A 21,306-nucleotide genomic window follows, 5' to 3' on the forward strand; every position below is an offset into this window, starting at 1 on the left:
CCCCATAACTTCTTTATCCAAAAAAATTATCCTTGTCTCCTCCCTCTCCCCGGCGCCATTTCCCAGAGCCATGACTTCCATGCGGCTCTCTCAGGCGCGCGCCAGATTGCTCACATATTTCTTATATTACTAAGGCCGAAGTTGGCCTGAAACCTCTGGTAGGGGAAGTGGCCCCGCCCTGGGGAGGCCATGACTGGGGTGCAGAACTTTGGTCTGCCCACGTTCCACTCCCCTTCAGCAAGTGGTCCCAGAGCCGTGGAGAGGTCACCTGGGAGAGGAAAGGGCAGAGAGATCATTTGTCTCCCCTGTTCTCCCTGACAGAGGGCTGAGTCTCAGGTGACTTGCTACACGTGGGGAGGGGACCTGAGATCCCCAAACGAGGAGATGAAAGAAAACGGAATTTTGAGCCCTAGCTCTGGTTGAACACCTGAGAGTAGATGGCCCTTCTCACCCGCCTGTCTTCCACCCAGGGGCCCCACCCCACTCAGCTCCAGGCTCAGCAGCTCCCATCCAAGCTTTCTATCCATTCACCTCCTCCCTTTAAAGGCCTCTCTTCACTTGGTCCCCCAGGGAGTGTTCTTGTTACTATGGAAACAATGATGCCCTGTGGCCAGGTGAGGCTGCAGGTCCCTCCTGCTACTCCCTAACTAGGTACCCTCCTACCTACGTCATCACTCAGAAATTTATAGCCCAGCACTTGGTATTTATAAGGTGGCTCTGGTGTGACCACAGATTCAGTACAGGGCTGGTGGCTATTTATAGCCGGAGGATATATACTTATTATACCCCCTTCTCCCATAATCTGGGCCACATGTTATATAACTGCCATTATGCAATAATGCCCATTATATAATAATTATGCACTAATGGGGATATAATCTGCAGACATAATAAGAACACACTCCCAAGTGCTGCACTCAGTCGGCCTCCTGCAGGCCGCCTCCAGGGATCTCCTGATCTCTCCGCACACTACACCCAGGCCAGAAGAGTCACCAGGTGTCACCCTACTCTCGCCTATCATCTGTAGCCTCCCCTAGACCTGCAAACCCAACTGCAAAGCTCTCTCCAGATTCCTTCTCCCTGCCCCTGGCCTGGAGAGAACCCTCCTTTCCCTGCCATAGCTTTAAGCCCAACACAAAGAATTATGGTGGGATAAATCCTGGGAGGCTGAGAGACACTTCACCCCCATTTTAAGAAACAAAACAACGCCCTGGCCAGGTGGCTCCGTTGGTTGGAGCGTTGTCCCGTACACCGAATGGCTGCTTGTTTGATCTCTGGTCAGGCACATACCTAGGCTTTAGGTTTGATCCTCGGTCAGGGTGTGTATGGGAGGGAACCAGTCAATGTTTTTCTCTCTTGCTCTCCCCCTTCCTCTCTGTCTGAACTCAATAAACATATCCTTAGGTGAGGATTTAAAAATAACGATAAAAAAGAAAGGAAACCAGCAGCAACCATTCCTAGAAGGAACCTGTAAAGTCTAGAAAAGCCTTGAGCCCTGGCTGGTGTGGCTCAGTGGATTGAGTGCCAGACTGAGAACCAAAGGGTCACCAGTTCCATTCCCAGTCAGGGCACATGCCTGGGTTGTGGGCCAGGTCCCTGGTAGGGGGTATGCGACAGGAACCACACACTGATGTTCCTCTACTTCTCTTTCTCCCTCCCTTCCCCTTTGTCTAAAAATAAAATAAATAAAATCTTTAAAACGAAAAGAAAAGAAAAGAAAAGGCTTGGGACTTTAGGTCAGTTGGTGGAGGGTCAGCCCTATGGAAACAGCTGGGAAACTGGCTCCAGAGGTGAGTGGATGGGGTCAGGCAAGCCTAGTGAAGCCAAGCAGCCGCTTCTCAGCGCCTCTTCTTCCCTCAATACCTCCTCACCCCACTCCATGGTGGCCAGTCCTTTGGTGGGGTCTCAGCACAGGCTGAGGCTTGAGCCCTCATGTCCACTGTCCGAATCACACCATTACACTGCCAGCAGGAACACCCCAGAGCACTCCCGGTCACTCAGACACCAGCACACACTCTGCCAGCCACCCTGCTCCTAGGAAGGATAAGCAGCAACTGTCACCTCAGGGGAAAAGAGGACAGGAACATTAGCTCTGCACCTCAGGTGATGGGGACACAGGTGGAATGGGCAGGGGAAAGTTGAGACCACAGCAGCACTGGATGGAGCCAATTCAATCAGCCCAAACATATCATCTGCTCTTAAAATAGATATCTCTATATATTTAAGTCATTTAATATATGAGTTGATGGGAAAAGTTAGAAGAACTTACACAGGTTAGGGAAATAAGTCTCTCTCTGGAGCAGGAGGGTGTTTTAGGGAGCCTGTGTCTCTTACATTTCTCTATCGTTTGAAGTTTTAAAAATAGTGTGTGGTACTACAGTAACTTGAACAATACATCATTTAAAAAGAGAAGTGCTGAGGCTTGGACGACATTTCTGGTCTCTGCATCCCATGCAGAAACAAGTGCTGGCTGCTCTTTGGGGTCTGGGGTAGGCTGGATAAGGTCACTGCCTCGACAAACAGGCTTGAGTCGGCTGAGTAGCCGATCCTCTGTTCCAGTGCCCGGATCAGCAGCCCTGGCGCATGGAGACCACGATGCAAGACATTAGGAGGGATGCTCAGTGAAAGACTCGGAGGGGGATCCTGATTCCCAAGGTGGAAGAGGAGCCCCCAGTGGCTTCGGCCCAGGGTCCTGCTTCCCAGAAAGGGGAAAACAGTACGGGAAATGCAAGGGAACAGCCAGGGCTCAGAGGTTCTGGTGCCATGTGAAAAAGGTAAGTGAGGTCCTAAACTGGAGGAGAGGCAAGATGTGAACGGGCAACATGCTGTCTGCATCCCTCTGTTTCTTCCAGCCAGAGCATCGCAGCTGGGGCAATTCTGTCCCCAGGGACATTTGAAAATGTTTGGAGATATTTTAGTTATCACACCTGAGGTAGAGGGTTGCAACTGGCATCTAATGGATCGAGATCAGATCCATCTTGGCTCAGAGGTCACTAAGCATCCTGCAATGCACAGGATGGTCCCCATGACACCGAATGATTGGGCCCATAAGTCAATAGTGCCATGACTGGGAAATGCTGCTCTATGGGAGCTGCTATCAATGGTTAAGAGGTTAAGTCACTGTCTTATTAGCCACAGAAACAGGAAAATCTCTAGCCACGAGCTAGCCTCTCCACAGCCCAGCCCCTCGGCACGTTGGGAGAGTTTTTATGCACACGGCCCCAAAGTTTGCAAACTTTAAGAAAGGGGCATGGGTGAGAGTCTATGTGGAGAAGCATACAAGGCAATGAAGAGCAGATTACTGCAAAAATTCCATCAATCGACTGGTTAATTAGGGTAATTACATGCATTTTTATTTCAAACCACAATTCTGAGTAGACTCCCAGGAAAAGGGTGTGTCAGAGAAAGGATCAGGGATCTCAGGATCCAGCTGAGCCCGCCTGTCCCCACACCTGGACTTCCTGCACACTCTGCCTGCCTTCCCCCACGCTCCGGGGAGGGGGCCAAGAAGCTGAGCTGGCCACAGCATGGTGGGCTTTCAGTCAACTGGCCCTGTCCACGCTATTATGCTGCCTCTCAAGTGGGAGGCAGGGGGCTGGTGGTAGTGAGGGAGGCCACTGTCAAGGACAGGCCAGGTGTCCTCTCTCTGTCTCCATCCCAACTGCTCAGCCAGCTGGGGGAGCCCTTGAGCTGAGCCCCAGGCTGGGCTCAGCCCCTCCATCACAGCTCCTATGGAACAAAGGAGACCATGGGGACCCACAAGGCCTTCTCCTTTGAAACTCGGCCATGGCCAGCAATCCCAGTGAAGTTCAAAAGCGGCAAGGTCTGTGGAGGAAAGCTGAGTTGCTCAGTGACCTGAAACCTGGGGGTTTCTGCTGGAACTCATGGTGTGACCCGAGTGCCTTGACATCTCTGTACCGGGGTTCCCTTCTCTGTACAGTGGGGATGATAAGATCTGCCTTGCGCATATCACTCAACCGTTGTGAGGAGGGACCGAGCTCCCAGCAGGCTGAAGAGGCTCAGCCAGCTAACAAAAATGAGAATTTTTCCTGTCTTTCAAGGTGTGGTTCAAGCAGGTCATCTTCCAGGAAGACTCCCAGGTCCCCATGGTGTGGTTCGGTGACTCCTCACTGCACACAGAGACCCCTGTGAGTGCCGCCTGAGCACGCACACACGCAGCTGGGAGCACGGGTTTGAAACTAGAATTGGTGCGAGTATCGGGGTAGTTAACACACGGACAAGACTTAACATGGTGCCTCCACCATGCGGGGCCTTTGATGAAAGACTAGAGTTAAAGCAGGACATGGAGACCAAGGACATGCCCCCTCCTCCTTTGACAGGGGACAACAAGCTGGTGAGAGCCTGGACAAATGGGGGCTCCTTAAGTTAGTGGATGTCCCCAAATCATAACAGCAGCAATGGCCCTGACCCTGGAGCGGTGGCATGCCAGATCATCATTCAGACATCAAAAGTGAAACTAGAACACCCCCCACCAGTAGACAGGCCACCGGGGCTGGTGGGGGGAGGGGAGGACAGTCACCTGGGAGACAGGCTCACAAAAGGCAACCTCAAAATATCAAAGAAAAACAAATCCCCTGAAGGTGAGAAAATCAAGTATAAGACACCCACATGGACAAAGTAAGGAACCCAAACACCCAGGGTGGCGAGGCCCAGCCCAGCTCAGCCTCCTCACCACAGCCCTTCTGCCTGCCCGGACCCTCCTGTAATGCCAACAGCCCTTCGGCTCAAACATGCTTAAAATGGCGACGGTGGCCTGTGGGACCAGGCGCTTGCCGTGCTGTTTTCCATGGTGCCCTCAGTGCCAAGAAAAACCTATCATCAGAAATGCCATCGGCTATATTTATCTATCTCTCAGCCCCCCAGCCTCCTCTTCCCGTCTGCCAGCCAGGCCCGGCGGAGCCCCCCTCACCCAGTGGGCACACTTCCCTGTTGTTGACGCCCGTGACCACCTGCCCAAGCCTCGATCTCCAGCGCTCTCTCCCCGAGCCCCTGCAATCAGGCCTCCCCGCGGGAACGACAGCCGACAGCCTTCTCATTGGTACATCAGAGCACGCCCACACGTGCCTCAGGTACCCACCGGACAGGCACTGGTCTGGGTGTTTCAGCCCCAAACCACGGGCAGAGCTGGCCCCCCACCTCCTTTCAGCGCGTCAGGTCTCGGCAGAACTGGCCTGCTCTCAAAGCCCTCTACAAGCCACAGGCTGGGTCCTCCGGGAGGGGTGCCCACACTGCAGGGTCCCACCAACTGGTCACCATGGAGAGACAAGACAGAAGGCATGGGGTGAGACAGCAAGGCTGGGGGATGGGGGCTCACACCAGGCCTGTGGGCACCGTTGCAGCCGGACGCCCGGCTGGCTGCTGGGTAGATCTCGGACCCCTGCACTTCATTCCCTAGTGGGAAGTGGGGAGCCCCAGTCCCTATTTCAAGGCACTATGAGTTTTAGAGGAGTGTGCATACTAAAAGGACGCCCACCCCCTTCCCATCCAATCAAGAGGAAAATGACAGAACCTGAAATGATGAAGAGAAAATGACAACGTCGAGGTTCAGGTTTGGAACTATTCAGTTCCTACGGCTGTGACCAGGCCTCTGCCAGGGGACTGTCCTTCGGCATCTCAGACCTTTCCCTACCCAAGCAGTGGCACTCTAACCTGACCCTTCCCACCTTCAGGCCCAGCACAGAACAACAGAACATTTGAAGGTGAATCAATGACTGTATCCTAACCGCGCCCCCACATGCACCTCCTCCTTGCACTTGAGGGGGGATACCCCCACTTCCCACTCCAGCCCTGTCCCCAGAAGGCCGCCCCTTGCCTCCGAGCCCCCAACTCAGAAAGGAGTTCCAGGGAGCCGACCCCTCTGAAAATGAAGCAACCCAAATAAAAATTTTAAAACCCAGCAGCTCTTTCTCTCCTGCCCCCTCCCCCTCCACCGGCAAATGAAAACAAACAAGAAATCAAAGAGGCCTTTTGTGCGAGCACCGCGCTGACACGGCTGGGGCCTTTGAAAGGACTTTTGAATCGGACACTGAAGGATAAAATAACTGAAGCGTGGCAGCTCCTGAGACAGGGGGGTGGTGGGACTGATGGGGCAAAGAGAAAAAGGGGTAGGGAGGGAGCCACCTTCCTCCCTCGGCAGAAAGGGGGATGTTCAGCTGTGCCCTCTCCCCAGCTGCTATGAGACGCCAGAACAGAGGGAGGCCATGGCACAACCCTCTGGCCCACCCTTCCTCGGCACCCCAGGTCTCTGCAACACTAGAAGGTTGCCCAGATGGGCCCTGCCTCCTTCTTCACATCCCAGTGGGAGCCGCCCCGGAGGAAGCTCTGCGGGGTCTTCCCTCCCCTGCAGCACGGATCCAGGCAGGTCAAGCCTGCAGGATGGCGCCTCCCACACGTCATCGTGAGGCCTTCACCCAAACCCTGTGGCCACATGCAGGAGTCTCTCATTCTTAGAAGGGCCTCGTTCATAGTAAGTTCACCAAGTGCATATTTCACGAAAAAGGGAAATGTGACCATCTTTGGCAGTGCCAAAAAGTAAAACCCTCAGGAAGTCCTTCTGCAGGTCTGGCCCCAACCCTCCTGCCACAGAGTGGCCCATTTCCTCCGGGTTGGCTGTGGAGCACAGCTGGTCAACACGCCCCAGCTTACAGGTCCCCTCCAGTTTATGCATGGCCCACACTCTGCCAGCTTAAGCTCAGACAAGGGTGGTTCTTTTCTTCCTTGAACTACAGCTTCCAACTCAGCCAGCTGAGTGAGCACTCCACCAAGACATCCTGTGCATTGCAGCCAGCAAGGGACCTCTGACTGGGTGGGTGGTGGACATGCAATAGACAAAGGGAGGGGAGCAGATGGTCAAGCGAGTTCCACGGTGAGACCAAGCTCGAGGACAGGGTCTGGGTATTTCTGATCTCCTCTTTGGAATCACAATGCCTCTGAGGTCAGCCTGAGCCCCGTCACCTTTCCACTCCATTCAGAGCCAGGCACCCCATGACACCGTACCAGAGCAAAGGCAGCCTGGGCTGGCTTCACGGGTGTGTGACCTAGGCAGTTGCACGGGCCCCATGCTTGGTGTAATTAACGCTCTAACTATTGTCACACTGCAGTTCCTAATCACTTTGAACCAGGAGCCCCACGTTTTCATTTTGCATGACGTCCCAAAGATTACGTAGCTGGAAGGCCCTGCAAGTCTTGTAGCAGCTGCCATTAGGATCTGACCTCACTCCCTGCAGTTTCTGTGTTCAGGAGGGAACGCTCCAGTTTAAGACCTCCAGGTGACCATAAAGGCGAGGGTGAGGGTACACAAGAAGCTGTGTCAAATGCGGGAGGTGTGAGAGAATAGCAAGTTTAGCCTGGAGCAGAAGCAGCTTCCTGAGGAGAGAGGTAGAAAGGAATCTTGAGAGCTGCCTTCAGCATTTGAAAGGCTGTGTGTCACACCTGGGTTGTCCCTTAAGACAGAGAAATAAGACCTATAGGTAAAGGCAAGAAGAAGACAGCCTTGGGCTCACGACATCATAACAGTAACTGCGGCAGTCATCCGCCGCTTGCCTGCACTGCGGCCTCCTTGGAGTTAGGTGAACAGAAGAATTTTACAACCAAAGCTGAACAGTAGTGACATCTCTTCCAGGGTGTTCTATGGGGTTAAGAGTACTCCGCTTCCTTGCTCACTTTATGAATCTGGTTCCTGGGCCTGCCGTCTCGGCTGGCCCTGGCACCAGATGGCGCTGCCTCAAAGACGAAGACCAGTGGCATTTCTGGGCCTTGAAAAAGGAGGCAGTGGGTGAGGTGGCACAGTGACCACAGCAGGGGTTAGCTCCTCCCCCCAGAGGGCAGCTGGTTCTCCTGTGGCCCTTCCCACACCTTCACACTAAAGCCACCAGACTGGCCGAGCGTCCAGCAAAGGCCCGGGGCAGCATCGCTGGCATCAGCCATATCTTGGCATGGCTGACGTGGCCAAGCAGCGGCCTCCACTACCGAAGGAGGACGAAGATCAGCAGCCTTCCCTCAGCACCCCAAACCTATGCTCACAGCAAAGTGCCAAGCCCTGAAGCCGAGAGCGAAAACCAGGGATATGTTATACCTGGGAAGGACAACCTTGCACTTGAAAAAGTTCACTTAGACAAATCCTCAGGTGCTAATCCATTTGCTTCTACAGGTAAGGCCTGGAGGTGAGGAGGGAGGCAGAATCTCCTCTCATGGCAGTATACTGACCGACCCAGGGGAGCGGAGCCTGCAGAGTCCAGCCTGGAAAGCCCTCCAAGACGAACGATGGGGCTCCTTCACCAACAACCCAAAAACTGCCAGGAAAGAAACCAAGATGAAGGAGGAAGAAGAGGAGGAGGAGGATCACCTAGAGATTATGAGTCTGGAAAGACAGATCAACCCACTACAATGCATACACCTGATCTGGATCCCGATCCAGACAGACAAACAAACTCAGGAGATAATGAGGGAAAAGTGAATGCCGACTATCTGACCGCACTAAAGAAATTGCTGATTATTTTTAGGTGCGATGGTGGTATTATGGTTATGTTTTTCAAGAATCCTTTTCTTTAGAGACATGTACAGAAATATTTACAGATGAAAAGCTACAACGCCTGGATTTTCTTCTAAACAACCCAGCGTGGGTCGGCAGCGGGGGGTATGAATAAATAGAGAACAGCCGTAAGCCGGCCACTGTTGGCACTGGTGTTGTGGGTTCTGTCCACATGTGAACTTCTCTGTGATGAAACAGCTGAGATAAAGAAAGGAGCCGCCACCCAAATGCCTGGACTTCGAGGGCCTCCACAGTGACCCGCAGGAAGGATCTGACGGGGAGAAGCTGACATTTCCATTCAATAAAGCATTTTACTACTTTCAGATTGTTTTTCTTTCCTAGGTCAGAGCCTAGGTTAGCAAAGGTCGAAGATGTCGGTTCACCTTCAGATCCCTGAAGCTTTGAGACAGTCTACCAGCGCTTCCAGACCAGCTCAGCCCTCCTTCCTCACAGAAGCAGAGACCTCCTGGCCCCACGTTCCTCTCCACCTCTGGCCACCTGTCCTGGGAGTCCCTCCTTGGATGGCAGGACATCGTCGGGAACAGGACATCGTCGGGAACGCACCTCCTCCCGGTGGTGGTGCTCTCTGACCCTGCTCCACTGCAGCCTCCCCTCCTAAGTGGGGCAGACAAATGGCAAGATTCCTTCCCAGCAGGAAGACTGCCCTCATGGAGGCCACAACACACTGACAGTCCTTTGGACCCGTATTCTGGAAGCAGAGCTCCTGACATCCCACTGTGTCCTTTTCTGCCTCCCAGCCATGCTACCTCTTTTCTTTTACTTTTTTATCCTCACCCGAAGACATGATTATTGATTTCAGAGAGAGAGGAAGCGGGGAGAGAGGGGGTAGGAAAAAACATCGATGCGAAAGAGAAACATCGGTCTGTTGCCTTCCGCACATCCTGACCGGGGAACGAACCCGCAGCCCGGGGCGCCTGCCCTGACTGGGAGTCAGCCCTGTGACCTTTCCGTGCACAAGACAATGCTAACTGACTGAGTCACAGGCCAGGGCAACGATGCCACCTCCTGAAGCTTCATGTGGGGCAGAGCCAGGGCTCAAGAAGGCCACAAATGACAACGGCACCTAGAGGCAAAGCCACCCCCCACCCCCACGCTTTCCACCAAGTCAAGTTGCCTTGTCATCAAACCTGGCACCATTGGCTCAGCCCAGATCGGGTTCTTCAGCCCAGTTTTAAGGAAAGAAAACACTTCTTTTAGAGTCCAAAGTAACTCTTGTCTGAGCTCTTGCCACCCTCCCCCGCCCAGTTTATGCGGGGAGGAAGGAGCACAGCTGCGGGTGTGAGCATGGAGGCTGTGCTGTCAGACTGACACCCTTTGGGGACTCAGCCAGAAGACATTTCCTAGTGAACTGGGGTCGCTTGGAGAGGCCGAGCCTGCGCCACGCTACCCCGAGACCACCTCCCCAAGTCCCAATGGCGGCCCATGCCGCACCAACTCACCCCACTCTTTCAGTAAGGCACACTTGAATTAAAGCAATTCCAGCAAGAAAAGCCTTCGCTGAAATTCTCTGGAGTCCAGGGACCTGAATTATAGACAAATTGTGAAAAGCACTCAGTTCTCCACTCAGCTTTTGTTGAGGAACTCAGCCAGGACAGAGGTGGCCACGCTGCATGCGGTGGGGCAGGGATTCACTCATATTCCTGCGCTAATGACCTCATTACAGCTGGGGGTGGGCAGGGGCACCTCTCTTCTCCTGACATCTGCCTGGTCAGTTCAGGAGCCAGAGTGCTTGCCAGGAAACAATCTCTTTCCTCACACAAACTTCATCCTACCTCAGCCCCATCCATGCTGGCAGCAATCAATAATTTGGCCTAAAAGAAAAGAGGCCAGGAAAACAGCCCAGCTCCAGGGACCCATGTAGAGAGCGAGGTAGGAGGAAACCAGCTCTGGAGGAAGATGAGTATTGATTTCTGTCTTCGAGAGCCTATTTCTAAACTTGAAAGGCACCGAATCCCCTTGTGGAGGAGCTACCTGACAGACACAAGTTCAAGGCTCCAGGCCTTCCCCAAGCCACCGCCAACACCACCAGACAGACACACACCCACCCCACTCTGACTTGCTGTGTAGACAGAGAATGAGGGGGTAACTTTCTAAATTTTCTTTAGTCTTTTTTCAAAAGAAAAAGGACAAACAAGGGGGAAGACTGGAAGTTGGTGACTCTCCGTGAGGGTTCACAATAGTCTCACAGAGATGGGTATGGCCTAGCAAGACCCACAGAGGGAGGCAGAGTGGGGAGGAGGGTCCACTATCTCCACCCAACGACCGAAGCCATCTTTCAGAACAAGAGAAAATGAGCAAGGAGAGAGGCCTCAAATACCACCTTTTCCTCCCCAGAGTTCTCCAACATATAACTCTTAGTCAAGGTTACATTCCTGACACAATGCTGAAAACTCCCCCGAATTTCATTTCTGCATTAAATTATACCTCTCCTCCCAACTTCCCAAACAGGCAAGCGGGTGACCACAGCAGAAAAGTGAGTTGCTTTTCTTTTTTGTGAATGAACAGGAAGGAAGACACACATGCTTGCCTTGCGAGGAAAGAACACTCACTAGAGTTGCAGTGAAGCCACATTCTCTTACATTCGCATAAAGAGAGAAAGAAGGAAAACAAGGGGAAAAAATACTGGAATGGTGGAAAGAAAAACACACACACACAGAGAAAGGTTTGGTAGCCCTCTCATTACAAGTTGGTTGGGCATAATGTAAACACACTTCTGCCTTGCTTAATCACAGAGTGCCGCCCATTTAGGTTTCAAAGGCGGCAGTAAATTGGGCGTAGCTGAGTGGAGGCTAAAAATTAACCAGCCATCTCTGTTTCAATTTGTAAGAAAACAAAAGCGGAAAGAAATTATAAAAAGGGAAAGGAAAGGGAGAGGGAAAAAAAGGAACAGAGGAGGAAAACTGAACCACCCTGACCCAAAATGCCGAGTAAAATTGGAAAAGCAAAGAGAACTGGAACTACTTGGAACACAAAAGGAAAAGGAAATTTTATAGTTTTTTTTAAACTGTTTGTTTGCTTCTTTAAGACCTCTTCCCTGCTCCCTGCCATGCTTGTGACCCAGAGCACCTCACTGTCCCTCAGCAGAGGTGGGTGCCGTGCATGGGCTGTGGGCACCCATCTTGGGGTCTGGCACCTCAGTGGGAAAGAAACACAGTGAAGAGGAAGAGCATAAGGAACCTCACACTCCTTTTTACTTTCTATGAAATCAAATGACTTTTTTACTTTCTGACAACCAAACCCCAGCCCTAGTGGCTCCTGCCTGGGCATGTGGGCCCCAGAGTCAGCCCACCTCTGTATTCTCTCCTCTTTTCTATTCATTCTGTCTCATACCCGTAGGTTTTACACGCCCCTCTCCACCGAACTGCTGCCCAGTCCGCTTGTGCCAAATCCCCAGAACTTGAGGGAAAACAGTAGGAAGCCAGCACCTGCCCCCTAATACTTCTTCTGACTTATTTTAAATCAGAGCAATGAGTGATTTTTTTTGGAGGGTGGTCGTGGTAGCATTCATCATGAACTCTCACCATCGTGGGTAATTCTGGGATATCATGGCCCTGGTCCTAAGATCTGCAATGTCTTTTGAGTAGGATGGGTCCTCCAAAGATGGAGATGCACAAAAATCGGGAATATGGCATGGGAGCCAAGAAGGAAGAATAGAGAGGGTGGAAGGCAACATAGAAGAAGGAAAAGTGAACATCAAAAGTGCTGCAGGCCTCAGCAGGAGGGGCGCCCAGGGTGGGCCCATTAGGTGTGTCAGTTGGACAAAAGAGGAACAATAAACAGGACAAATGCCAGCAAATGAAATAAAATGGGGTTGGGGGGGAGGGTGCTGAGAATGACCTACCCGGAGTGTGGACAAAGTAAGCCAGATAAAGATCCAGTTCTTTGATTGTGACTCCAATGTGATGTGGCTGGACGCACAGGCCGGGGTTCGAGCACTGGGGCGACTTGTAGAGTCGCTCCCCATCAGTACTTTCCAGGGGGATCCCCTTAAACAAAATCACCATGACCAGGTCCAGCCGCCACACCTTGTCGGCCTGGCGCAGGCAGTCAATCCGCCGGATCTTGCCCTTCTGGTCGGGGTTGGAGAGCACGCAGCAGGGGGGCTTCTTGCCTGTGATGGTCAGCACAAAGTCCTCCCGGAACTCGGGCCGGATGTCTTTGCGCAGCTTGGCCAGCAGCCGGGATGCCCACTTCTGCTTGATCTCGGGTTTCTCGCCCAGCAGCTCGTCCTTCACTGCTCGCTCCTCGTCCTTCGACATCCGCTTCTCGTGCTTTTTGAAGTACTTGCGCTTCCGCGCCTGCAGGTTGAACCAGGTGTAGGAGAAGGCGCGGACGTGAGGCAGCAGCGCCTCGATGAACGGGTGGAACTCATCCTGCAGGCGGCAAGCCGGGAGCATGCGGGGAGAGGGAGGACGGGAGGAGGGGGAGACGGGGTTAGAGGGAAAAAGAGAAGGAGAAAAGAAGCGTTAGACGGGGACACAGAAGAAATCCCCTTTTCCTCCTCCTCCCACCCACGACAATTTCCTCTTGCGATTGTTCTAGGAAAGTGTGGTCTGGAGGCACCGCCAGCCCAGCCAGCCGCTTGCTCCCATCTCAGCCTCAGCAGCCAGACAGAGGCACCCGAAGCCTGAACACACACCTATTCTCTCTCTCTCTCTCTCTCACTCACTCACGCGCGCACACACACACAAGCGCACACAGACAACGTTGCCGTCCACACACACACGCTGCTGGTATCCCGGCCAGGCTCTGTCGCGCCCATGACATCTCCATGTTCTATCGCAGCCTCGAACTCGTGTCAGCTCGCCCTGACGCGGTGTCCGGTCTGCACGGGCGCCGGTGCACGCAAGCTCGGGGAGTGTGGGTGCCGCCTCGCTCCCCAGCACCGGTCGGGTTTTGGCCACCCCCAAGAAGACAGAATATGACATCCGCCAGCGCCAGCGAGCGAGTGAGGAACCGGTTTTGACTCCCCTCCCCAGCCTGTTTCCATTCTCTTTTCTCCCGCTCCAATCGGAAGGTCCACCCCAGCATTTTTAAAAATCAGATCTAAATCCTAAATATGTGATTCCAGCTTTGTTATCGACACCGACACTAATGTTAATCACAGTCATAAGGAACAAAACACTTCTTGTTAGCACAAATAAGGTGGTTGTCTCTACCACATTAGGGTTAAAAGCTACGCCGGGCGTCCTGAGCCCCGTCCCCACTGACCCCTTCACCCTCTTCCCGCTCAGTCAGGTGACAGAGGGCTGGGCTCTCGCTTTGGTTTTTTTTTTTGTTTGTTTGTTTGCTTGTTTGCAGTTTAAATAATAATTGATTTCTGTTTACAAAAATAAAACTGGAAAAAAATAAATAATTACCATTGATCTGAAGCACCCGGCAAAGCCCAACGCCCGATTCTGAGCTTCTGGACTCAACAGAGTTGTGAGTTGGGGGCGGATGGGGGGAGGGGGGAGAAGGAGGAGCAGGGGAGGAAGGTAAATGTTTTAAAGGGGGTTATTATTGGTGTTCTGGGGAATAGGGGCCGGGCTTGGGTGGATTCTCAAACCCTTCCCCCCTCCCCCCCACGCTCCATTGCACAGAAGGGGGAAATTAATATATTTTTTTGAAAAGGAGCAAAAAGAAAGAAAGGTCAGGGATAGCAAGCAGAGAGAGGGAGCGAACCGGTTGCCACACACGCCAGGTAAACAAAAGCAAACACAAAATATTTTTTCAATTTCACCCCATGTGCATCCTCCTCCAGTTTAAAATAAAAAGAAAGGAAAGGAAAATATACAAAAATTTAGAATCAAAACCTACCTCCCAACACCCCCTCCCCAACCCATAACACACCCTACCTACCCCACCCCCGTGCAAAACAAAACAAAAACAAAAACCAGGAGAGGGAAAAGCGGCAGCTGAAGAAAAAGGCTTTCGGCTTTGGCAGCCGCACAGGGGTGTAAACTTGGAGCTGCCTCCCTCTGCCTCTGAGCCCGATCGCAGGCAAAGAGGGAGCTCGCAGATTCCCGGGGAAGGGGACGAGTTCGGACCGGCTGCAGACCGTCGCTGGCAGGCGCCTGCGAGAGAGGGAGCGAGGGCGGAGGGAAGAAGAGAGAGAAAGAGGGAGAGAGGCCGAGGGAGGATGGAGATGGGATGGGGCTGCGTGTGTGTGCTGGTTGGGTTTCGGATTTTTTTTTCTGCTTCTTTTCTCTTTCTCTCTCAAACTCCCTCTCTCTCTCTCCCCTTTCATGCTCAATCCCCATCCATTTGCTCTTGCCAAAGCCAGTAAAAGGGGGGGGGGGATGGAGAGAGAGAGAGAGAGAGAGTAGGAGAGAAGGATCCACCTATTTGGCAATGAGACATCCTCCAGCAGCCAATGGCTGCGTCCAAGGGGAGGAGGGAACCGAGCGAGCTGGGAGGGTGGGGAGAGCCCCCGGCAGTTGGAGACCAAAAACAATTTGCCCAATCGACAAGTTCACGTCTAATGAACAAGCAAAGTCCAGCAGTTATGAATTTTTCATTCCAGGCTCCCACTCGGGTCCATTTGGCAGCGGCCACCAGCAAATTTGGAGGGGGTGGGGTGGGGGCTAGGATGGAGGAAGACTCGGAATTTTTTTCTTTTTTTTAAGCCAGAAAAATAAATAAATAAAGGCCTGATTCCGGGCAGGCTGGCGGGCGGGAGCCCCAGAAGGCCTTGGAGAAAGCAGCTGCGCCTTCTCTCTGTGTTTTGGTTTCAGTCTCTTTCTCTTGAGCCTGGTATACTCTCTCTTTTTCTGGTTCTATTTCTTTTTTTATTTATGGAGTGCACAGGGACTCGTGGAAGTTTTCTTCCCCGGTCACACACACAAGCGGTGCTATGAATAGAAAGAGAAGAAAGAGAGCTCGGAAAGTGTTGATGCCAGCAGCACTTCCAGGGCAGGGACCTGGCGGCCAGGGTGCGGCCACCGGAGCCACCCCTCGGTCCTGGGGCTGCTGCTCTCAGGAGCACTCCCAGACCGGGCTGCCCCACCAGCACCCTGCGGTCCACCTCCCCAGCCCCCAGTGAGCTCGGCTGTCTCCCTGGGCCCACACCCAGCCACGCAAGCTCCATTAGCAGGGACGAGAGATGCCAACGCAATGCAGCTCGGCTGGAGAAACGGCAACAGTTTATGAAAATAGCCTCCTGTCACAGCGCTCTGCTGACACTGACGAGCACTCTGTGCAGCCACAAACACAACAGCCAACCCCAAGAAGTGACAAAGGCAGGAAGATGGACACTACTTCCCAACACAGCCACTGAGTCCTGCTGCCTCCTCCCACCTCCACCTAGATGCTCTCTCCAGCTCTGTCCCCTTCACTTGACCCGTGCTTAGTGTTTCTTGGTTGGAGGAGGGGGAACACTGTCACCTGCCCCCAAGTCAATTCATAGGAAAGGGCCCAAAGCATAGGGGGCAAAGTGCAAGAGCCTAAAATGAGAAAACTACACCACAGAAAGAGAGCTAAGAAAGGAAACAACAGAGCAGAAAGGAAAGGGCTCCTTGGGGAAAAGTGAAACAACCTTAGGGAAACCAAGTCATAGTAAAAAGGGCTCCCCAGGGGGCTCCCATGTCTGTGCTTTCCTCCCAGGCAAGGCTGAAGGTAGTCGGTGGCCGAGGGCCTCTCCTCGGGGTTCTCTCTGGGAGGAGCTGCTGAGCAGCCATGTCTTAAGGCCTTGGAAAAGCAGTAAGAGCAGACAGTTATTAACGAAAGCAGACAGAGAACACACACAGGGAGAGACTGACCCTGCTCTAAACCGTCCCTACAGCTGCCCTCTCCCGGGGCGAGACTCAGCCCTCAGCTGGCAACAGAAAAAAGGTCACTGCTTACTCCTACCCTTTCTTCCCCATCTGAAACCCTGTGCTCAGTGGCCTTTATGCTCTGAGGAAAGGTTCCCGGAAGAACGTGGGGAGTGTGCTGAAACAAACACGCATGCAGCCCCCTGGGCTGGCGCTGAACCCGGACAATGGGAAAGGTGCCACCCAGGACCTGGGACCCCAGTCTGGGCCCCGATTGTGTGGTGTGAGCTCAGTGCTGACCCCGACTGACCGACTGACCAACAGAGGGGAGAGAGCTGCAGGCAGGTGTCATTGCTGACAGGCCTCTTAGGTTGGGGTTCAGTAATTGATGTCATGTTAATAACTGGCTTTGGTCCAACTAGCCAAAGATGTTAGCTGAGTGACATAAGATACTCTCCACCTTGAGAGAAACAATCTTACTTTCTAAAGTCAAGAGGAGACAACAAGTGAGTTGATGTTTGGTGCAGGGTGTTTTTCTGGTATTTTGATTTACACTGAATATTAGCCACCAAACAGGAAGTGGCCAACGCAAGCAGCCTGGAGAATTCGGCCGTGTTCAGTCTCATAGACCACAGTGTGGGGTGGAAGAGACACGCTGAACATGGTTGATTCTGAATCTGGTGGCACAGCTGGGTAGGTGGTGGGAAGATGTCAAATGGAAGTACCCACGTGAAAGTTAGGAAAACAGGAGGAGATCTGTGTTTGGCTCCTGGATGGAGGGAAGGGTCAAAGGTCGATGGAGAGACTGGACTGAGAAGTAGCTCAGGAGGGCCAGTGGAGTGCCTCAGTGGGGCCTCAGGGACCCACGTAGAGCCCACTGTGCCCCCTCAACCTTCCCGTAACTGGAAGAGCAACAGGGACGTAGAACAATCATCAATTGTCCTTCTGCCAGTGGCCTTAACCTCGAAGGTGGGCAGAGAGGATTCCCAGGCAGTGCTCTTCCCTCACCCTGAGCCCTGAGGGTGGAAGAGCAGCCAGGCTATTCGAAGGCTTAGGGAGGGAGGTCAGAAGGTTTCCCTCTCTCTCTCTTCTGTGGGCACACACAGAGAAGAATCTCACTCAGGTTCCATTAGAAACACTTGGCACACCCCCCTTCCCCCCACCCCTGCAGCCCCCCTCTGCTGCATGCCACTGGTGGCTGCTTTAGGCCCTGGACACGCCCCTCAGGAATGCCAGACAAAAGAGGACTGTCCCCCTTTTGTTAAGACAGTGGAGACTCCTGTTGGAAGATTACCTGTCCCAGACCCAGACTCCTTCCCTGCTGCTCTCCTGCCACCCCTTCCCCCCTGCAAGGAGCTCACACTCTCAGTTCCCTGCCCCAGCCCAGAGTCAAAACAAAAACCCCTCCAATAATTCCAGGCTCTTCAGGGAGTTCAAGGGTTCAGGGGATGGAGGGAGCAAGGGGACAGCCGGGCCCTGGAGGAGAAGGACAGGGGAAGAGGGAATGGAGTGGGAGAGAAAACAGCCAAAACCTGAGGAAAAATGAAACCAGTGATTCTGGGTGACAGTAGTGAGGGGGTGGAAATTAAAGACGGCAAGGGGGAAATGTAAAGGGAAAGCAGGAAAATTTGGGGGTATTTTCCCCATTTAAAAGAAAAATCTAAAAGCCAGGTACAAGACTTAAAAAATTCACATGGGCTTTACAAAGAGCATTTTTTCTGCCTTTGTAAGAGAAAGACCTCTCTTGGTATTGTCGAGTATATAGAATTTATTTTTTAAAAAACAGCAACAGTTTTCACTGAAACATTTCTAAAATACCCATGCTGGTCTTAGCCATCCCTCAGAGAAGTGTGCCGGACAGGGAAGGACTGAGCAGACCACCGAGAGAGAGGATGAAAAACAGAGAAAGAAACCAAGCCTAGAGAGAGAATACCAAGCTGGACCTGAAACTGCAAAGAGAGAAGGACAAAGATGGAGGGGAAACGAGCAAGGAGAAAAAACAAGGGCTCTGGGACAGAAAAAAAAAAAAAGCTGAGGAAAATGACTGCTTCTGTCTCAAGAAAGTGAAACATGTGGTTTTCCAAAACTCCACAAAACAAACGAGGCCTTGTAGATTATTTAAGGGAAAATAGAAAAATACATACAGAACCTCACTCACATATATGGTATTCAAGTCTTCGAGGAAACAAAATAATTTGCCCAGCCTAAGATGGGCTTCTTAACGGGCCCATACAGGCCAGCAGTGAGACATCTAGAAGCACAAGAAGTTATATCTTTAAAGGCAGGGCCACTGTCTCGAGGTCTCTTTATCTTTTAAAAAATCCTATTTATCCACATCCTGCTTGCTTTAAGGCCTAGATTTATTTTTTTAGACCCTGGACACTGCTAATTATACATATATCTCCATGCTAATTTGGATAACTATGCACAGTTAGTGCAGATAACTGACAAAGCCCACACAGAATTACCAGATATTTCAGTATCCATTTTACTCCCGCGTATCGGCAGCCTGGGTGAAAAAGGACGCAGGAAATTCTGAAAGGCTACAAACAGAACCCCAGTTAGTCTGCTCTAGCCTGCCCAAGTCCTGGCATTTTATAATTCAGCCTTGGTCCAAACCAAAAAAGCAGCCTTTGACTTCGTATCTCTGAGGTCTCCCACCCTGTCCCACAGAAGGAGGGACACCAGAAGGCAGGGGCAGAGATAGAGAGAGAAACCGTAGGCAGAAAAAGGAAGGGGCCCGGGGCTGCTTGTCCTAGAGGTGGGTGGGGCCTCCCCTCTCCCGGGGCCAGGCTGGAAGAGGTTCCTCAGCCAGAGTAAAATCATCCAAGAGTCTGGAAATCCAGGCATGGAAACCAGAAATGCACACTGCGAGGAGGCCCGAAGAATTTGGACAAAGCGGGTTTTTGGCTGCCTTGGGCCTGTTTTTCTCTGCTCAGGAAAGGCAGCCCCAGCACGCACGGGTTTTCAGCGTTCCCATGTGGGCTGAAAGGATTTACCCCACACCCCAGTGCGGGGTCTAGGACAGGGACTGCCTCAGAGCCAGGCTGCACACTCCTCTCCCATAAAACTGTCCACCCCCCCTTCCCTTCCTTTTCTCCTCCTGACTACAAACCGGGAGCGGTGGTCTGGGATCTGGCCAACAGGCAGCCTCGTTCTGGCTCTGAACACTACCCTTCTCCAGGCACATCTCCCCTCACCCTCCTGGCACAGAATGAAATAGGGTAGGAACAGAGGACTGGGGGAGACGATCTATTCTCTCTAGTGCAACTGGAAATTGTTTACTTTCATCCTCTACAGGGAATGGGAAACAAAAAACCCTAGTCTTTAATTCATTATTTAACTTGAAACTTCCTTGTGTCACTGCATACAAGTAAAAGCTGGGAAGGCCAGAGCCCTCTCCTCCAGCCAGGGGTGGGGGTGGCCACACGGGGGTGAGAACTTCCGCAGACTGTGCGGGACAGATGACGGCCGAGGGCTTCCAGGGGCAAGGGCAGTGCAGAGCCTGAGCCTCACCTACCTCCTTGGCCCTGAACGAGTCAGTCCACGGTGGCCAAGGGCCGGGGGTGTAGGGAGAACTCCACAGGCTAGCTTCACAGGTGCCTCCAAAGAAGAACTACAAAACTGACCAAAGGCCCGGGAAGGGGAGACTAGCACGTAAAGATGAGGTCTGCGCCCAGAACACCATGTATATATCTGCAGGGCAAGAGAGAGGACCAGAGCAAAAGGCAAAATGTTGAAAACTCACCGGAGGCCCAGCTGCCAACTGCCGAACCCAGAAAAGGCTTGGGGATTATCCAGGAAAGATGTTCCTCTCCCCCCCCACCACTCCCCCACCTCTGAGACTCCTCCGGAGACCTCCCCAGAGCCTTGCCCGCGCTCCTCCGCTATCTACTGTGATACCCCTTTGCTTTGCTGGGTTTACTCCCCGGCCACAGGAGAGATCCCCACCACAGGAGAGTAGGCCCTGGTGAGAAAGGAGAGTTTCTCTCAGCCCTGGTGCCATCGCCCAGGCTGCATTCCCTGCACCCTTGGCCCAGAGAGAGCCTCTTCCTTGCCGTTGCTTCGGCAACCTGCAGCGCCCAGAGCCCTGGGCGGAGAGCTGGGTGGTCGGGATGAGAACAGCCCCGGGTTTCCACAGCTCCAGGATTCCGGGGAGCTGGGAGGGCTCTGGCTGGGCAAATGGCTTCCCCAAAATGTACAATTTTAAAAGTTGGAAGACATTTTTCAGTCCCTCAAAATGTATTGCTCCCCACAACTATTTTATTATCAGGATCATTGCCAAGGAAACCAGAGAATCCTCGCACTCCTGGTGTCTAGCCTCCGAGGAGGCTGGCACCGGCGTGCCCGAGGCGCAGGACCGTGCCTACCTCTCCGCCACAATCCGTTCCTCCGGCTCCCTTTCTCTCTCCCCCTCTCTCCCCCTCCGCGTCCTCCAGCTCCAACACAAACTGTTTGCACGGGAAGTCTCCCTCTATGACCCGATTCAGCACACACAAGAGAAAACTGTGGGCGACAGACCCAACGTCCTAACGAACTTGAGTTAATTAATGCTAAGGAAGAAAAGAGGCGCCTTCGCTCTGTTGAATCACGGTTCACTAGCCCTTTCAGTTTGCTGTGGGTGGAGGAAAAAAAAAGAGGCTTTTTGGTTCAAATATTTTTGGGGGGCGAAGGGAAAACAAAAACACCGCAGAAGGGCTGCGGAGGGCGAAGCTGTCAGTACCTGCCTGCCGGGAAGAGCAGAGGCGAGGGCAGCGGGCAGCGGAATCCTCCCCCAGCTTCTGGCCTTAACTGCTGTGGTAGGAAGGCCCAGAACAGGGAAAGAAGAGTGAGGGGATTATCGGTTGATTTCAGGCCTATTCAAATAAATTGCTCCAAAAATTAATCTGTCAGACTATTAGAAACTATATTTTTTTAAAGCCCAAACCCAACAACTCGACTTGAGCAGAGCCGTGAAATGTTTTAACAGTGCAGAAAACCAAAGTATGGATGGCACGCATA

The 21,306-nt window shown here is 52.6% G+C and overlaps 1 protein-coding gene across 6 annotated transcripts in view; it reads right to left on the reverse strand.

The window, feature by feature from the left end:
- NFIX (nuclear factor I X) overlaps positions 1-21,306 on the reverse strand; it is a 92,857-nt gene that overhangs the window by 52,464 nt on the left and 19,087 nt on the right. The window contains exons 1-2 of one of the 6 annotated variants that reach the window (XM_036032411.1): positions 13,933-14,047; positions 12,414-12,945 (exon numbers count right to left, since the gene is read on the reverse strand). In XM_036032411.1, coding sequence (XP_035888304.1) covers positions 12,414-12,945; positions 13,933-13,935 — 535 coding nt within the window. In that variant the 5' untranslated portion in view covers positions 13,936-14,047. Of the gene's footprint in view, positions 1-12,413; positions 12,985-13,294; positions 13,481-13,932; positions 14,048-21,306 lie in introns of those variants that run through there. The other 5 variants (XM_036032408.1, XM_036032410.1, XM_028520352.2 and 2 more) reach the window with 5 other exon arrangements.

Source organism: Phyllostomus discolor, chromosome 8, assembly GCF_004126475.2.
Source record: "Phyllostomus discolor isolate MPI-MPIP mPhyDis1 chromosome 8, mPhyDis1.pri.v3, whole genome shotgun sequence".
NCBI lineage: Eukaryota > Metazoa > Chordata > Mammalia > Chiroptera > Phyllostomidae > Phyllostomus > Phyllostomus discolor.